The sequence below is a fragment of the Homarus americanus genome, unplaced genomic scaffold, assembly GCF_018991925.1.
Source record: "Homarus americanus isolate GMGI-L3 unplaced genomic scaffold, GMGI_Hamer_2.0 scaffold48406, whole genome shotgun sequence".
NCBI lineage: Eukaryota > Metazoa > Arthropoda > Malacostraca > Decapoda > Nephropidae > Homarus > Homarus americanus.
The window spans coordinates 3,783,995-3,788,228 of NW_024753828.1; the positions used below are offsets into that span (position 1 = coordinate 3,783,995).

The 4,234-nt window shown below is 48.0% G+C and overlaps 1 protein-coding gene across 1 annotated transcript; it reads left to right on the plus strand.

Moving 5' to 3' along the window:
- The first annotated feature begins 708 nt into the window (after window positions 1-708).
- Window positions 709-1,788, plus strand: LOC121855496 (vegetative cell wall protein gp1-like). The gene has a single exon (XM_042350472.1). It carries the CDS (start codon window positions 709-711, stop codon window positions 1,786-1,788), a length of 1,080 nt encoding a protein of 359 aa, XP_042206406.1.
- Window positions 1,789-4,234: the final 2,446 nt, after the last annotated feature.

Sequence of the window (4,234 nt, forward strand, 5' to 3'; positions counted from 1 at the left end):
TCCTGCACTGTCACTAATTACATTTGTATGCCTGCACTGTCTAGGTACATTGTTTGTATACACCTGCACTGTCTAGGTGCATTGTTTATGCATACCCTGTCTAGAGTACATTGTTTGTATACCTGCACTGTCTAGGTACATTGTTTGTATACCTGCACTGTCTAGGTACATTGTTTGTATACCTGCACTGTCTAGGTATTGTTTGTATACCTGCACTGTCTAGAGTACATTGTTTATATACCTGCACTGTCATTACATGTTTGTATACCTGCACTGTCTAGGTACATTGTTTGTATACCTACTGCATCTAGGTACATTGTTTACATATACCTGCACTGTCTAAATACATTGTTTGTATACCTGCTTAGTACATTGTTTGTATACCTCATCGCTTTTCACTATGAAAAAAAACATATCCAAGCCTGTGGAGCGACGGAGTTACTGTGGGTGGGTGAGAGAGTTAGGGTGAGGAGGGAGAGGAAGGGTGAGGGAGGGTGAGGGAGGAGGAGGGAGAGGAGAGGTGAGGAGAGGAGGTGGGGAGGAGAGGTGAGGGAGGAAGGGTGGGGAGGAGGGTGAGGAGAGAGGAAGGGTGAGGAGGGAGAGAAGGGTGAGGAAGGGGAGGGAGAGAGAGGAAGGGTGGGGGAGGAGGTGGGAGAGAGAGAGAGGAAGGGTGAGGAAGGAGGGTGAGGGAGAGAGGAAGGGTGGAGAATGACCAGCAGGTCAGAGCAGGTCGGTGTGAGTCATGGAGGTGAAGAGAATGGGAGAATCAAGGGACGTGGTGAGCTTGTCTACACTCCCCAGCTTAGTGTCAGGGCAACCCAGCCTAGACTAGTCAGCTATACCTCCCCCAAGACCCAGCAGGTGTCCTTCATCCATCCCCCAAGACCCCAGGTGTCCTTCACCATCCCCCAAGACCAGCAGTGTCCTCACCATCCAGACCCAGCAGTGTCCTTCATCCATCCACCCCAAGACCCAGCAGGTGTCCTTCATCCATCCCCCCCCAAGCCCCAGGAGTGTCCTTCATCCACCCCCCAAGCCCCAGCGATTCCTTCATCCCCCCAAGCCCCAGCAGTGTCCTTCACCCCCAAGCCCCAGCAGTGTCCTTCCCCCCAAGACCCAGCAGAGTGTCCTTCATCCATCCCCCCAAGACCCAGCAGTGTCCTTTCCCAAAGCCCCAGCGTGTCCCACCCCCAAGACCCAGCAGTGTCCTTCATCATCCCCCAAGACCCAGCAGAGTGTCCTTCATCCCAAAGCCCCAGCTGTCCATCCATCCCCAAGACCCAGCGGTGTCCCATCCATCCCCCAAGACCCAGCAGTGTCCTTCATCCATCCCCCAAGACCCAGCAGTGTCTTCATCCATCCACCCCCCAAGACCCAGCGAGTGTCCTTCATCCATCCCCCAAGACCCAGCAGTGTCCTTCATCCATCCACCCCCAAGACCCAGCGAGTGTCCTTCATCCATCCCCCCAAGACCCAGCAAGTGTCCTTCATCCATCCATCCCCCCAAGACCCAGCGAGTGTCCTTCATCCATCCACCCCCCAAGACCCAGCAGTGTCCTTCATCATCCACCCCCAAGACCCAGCAGTGTCCTTCATCCATCCACCCCCAAGACCCAGCGAGTGTCCTTCATCCATCCCCCCCAAGACCCAGCGAGTGTCCTTCATCCATCCACCCCCAAGACCCAGCGAGTGTCCTTCACCTCCACCCCCAGACCCAGCGAGTGTCCTTCATCCCCCCCCAAGCCCCAGCGAGTGTCCCTTCACCCCCCTCCCCCACACGGCGCCTAATCGTCTCACTAGATTTGTGAGAGTCTGCTAGTCTATGCCAACAGACGTGTGTTACTGGGGTATATTACAGTCCACGACACGAGGGTCTTTAGTAAGTGTGTCTGTCTGTCTGTCTGTCTGTGACCTCAAGTGGTGCTTATCAGAGAGAGAGAGAGAGAGAGATGCTACATAAAAAAACACTAAAATAAAAATACATCCCTCACTCAAAACACTACATTGATAACTGACCCCCAAACTTTGACCCCCACAGTCTAATCGCCTCTTCATCCATTTGCCAACCGTGGTCAAAATCTGCCGATCTCCTTTCCGGGTTTTTCTTAGAGACAAACTTCAACTCACAGACAGCGGGATACAACTTCTGCAGCAATAACATGGCGGTGGTGTGTGTGTGTGTGTGTGTGTGTGTGTGTGTGTGTGTGTGTGTGTGTGTGTGTGTGTGTGTGTGTGTGTGTGTGTGTGTGTGTGTGTGTGTGTGTGTGGTGACATCGGTTGGTGTCCACGTTTATTGTTAAGATAGCGACAAGTAGATCAACAATGGGAACTGAATCTGTAGTAGTAGTAGTAGTAGTAGTAGATGTTAATCAGGGCAGCTTCACTCCTCTGGTGTTCACAACCTCTGGTGGGATGAGACCAAGTTCAAGATGCTTCTACCCCAGACTCGCGGAGGTGTTATCTGAGCAGAAGTAACAGCCCAGAAGTTACGTTACAGCCTGGTTGAGATGTCGACTATCCTTCTCTCTGCTTTGCTCTGCCTCCAGGAACGAGATCTTCGCCCCAAAGCAAACAACGGTCGCAGATATTGACTATGAGGCAACAGTCACTGAATGCCGCATAGATCTGCGGCTCAACTAACTCAACACAGCTAGGGCAGCTACTTGTGTATTGGGATAGTTACTTTTAAGGTAATAAAATGGCGGCGAAGGTGTGGCTATTGTAGTAGTAGTAGTAGTAGTAGTAGTAGTAGTAGTAGTAGTAGTAGTAGATAATGATTAAGGCGACGTAAGGTCGGGTGGTAAGGGTGGAGTGATGTGAGGGCGCCGAAAAGTGGATGAGCGGAGGGAGGTATGTTGCGTCATAGGTAACCCGTTGTGTTTTCGTGGTGCAGATGTCATGAGAATGAGGCAAGCGTGTGGGTCATCTCTCTTCTTCTTTAATATCACTTTCCTTGGTTTCTGCGTGTGTGTGTGTGTGTGTGTGTGTGTGTGTGTGTGTGTGTGTGTGTGTGTGTGTGTGTGTGTGTGTGTGTGTGTGTGTGTGTGTGTGTTGTTCCTCCACTGCCTCAATACAGTATTGACTTTAGGCTCTCCCTCTACGTTAATAAATAAACAGAATCACAGTACTTGCAACTTTTGTTTTCTGAGTGAAGAATTTCGTTTCCAATTTTAGGTTCCATTTCAATTCAATTTCATTCTCGTGCCCCTCCTTTGTTACATCTTTCCTCTTCTCATTCTCTTTACTCTTGTTTCTCACTTTACTCTTTCATTTCATCCTTATTATAACCCCTCTCCTCTTCTTCTCTCTCCTCCTCCTCCCCTCCCCTCTCTCCTCCACCTTTTGCTTTCTGATTAGCCAATTTGTGATTTTTTTGTGATTTCCAATTTCGCAAACTCTCCTCCCTCTCTCTATCTCTCTCTCATTTCTCCTATTCATTATTCTTATTAGTTTATTTTCCTTCTTCATTCAATCTCTCAGACAGACAACGATGAAGCTGACTTTCTTCCCATCTGACACAAACAGCTTTTTTTTTTCCCCCTCGACAAATTCAGATTTTGTTTTGTTAGCTGGCCATTCATTACTCCTTGTCACCCCCTGAGCTTAAGATGAAGACGTATTTAACAATCTCCCCGTTAGTCTGATGTTACAGAGGTCAAAGGTCACTAGGTCAAAGGTCACTAGGTCAAAGGTCACTAGAGAGGGTAAAAAGATGTGTGTTTTAAATTACAGCTTTTATGCAACATGTCGAAGGTCTTTTGTTTTATATTATTTTGTATTTATTCCCGTTTATTTATTTATTAATTTATTTATTTATTTATTTTTACACACTAAGCAATAATTTCATGGGTTGGGTTAAGTTGGGTTGGGTTAAGTCAGGTTTGGTTAGGTTTGGTTAGGTTTGTTAGGTTATGTTAGGTTAAGTTTGGTTAGGTTAGGTTAGGTTTGGTTTGGTTAGGTTTGGTTTGGTTTGGTTAGGTTAGGTTTGGTTTGGTTAGGTTGGTTGGTTAGGTTTGGTTAGGTTAGGTTTGGTTAAGTTTGGTTAGGTTTGGTTTGGTTGGGTTAGGTTAGGTTAGGTTTGGTTTGGTTAGGTTAGGTTGGGTTGGGTTTGGTTTGGTTTGGTTGGGTTTGGTTTGGTTTGGTTTGGTTTGGTTGGGTTGGGTTTGGTTGGGTTGGGTTTGTTTGGTTAGGTTGGGTTTGGTTTGGTTGGGTTTGGTTAGGATTGGGGTTTATC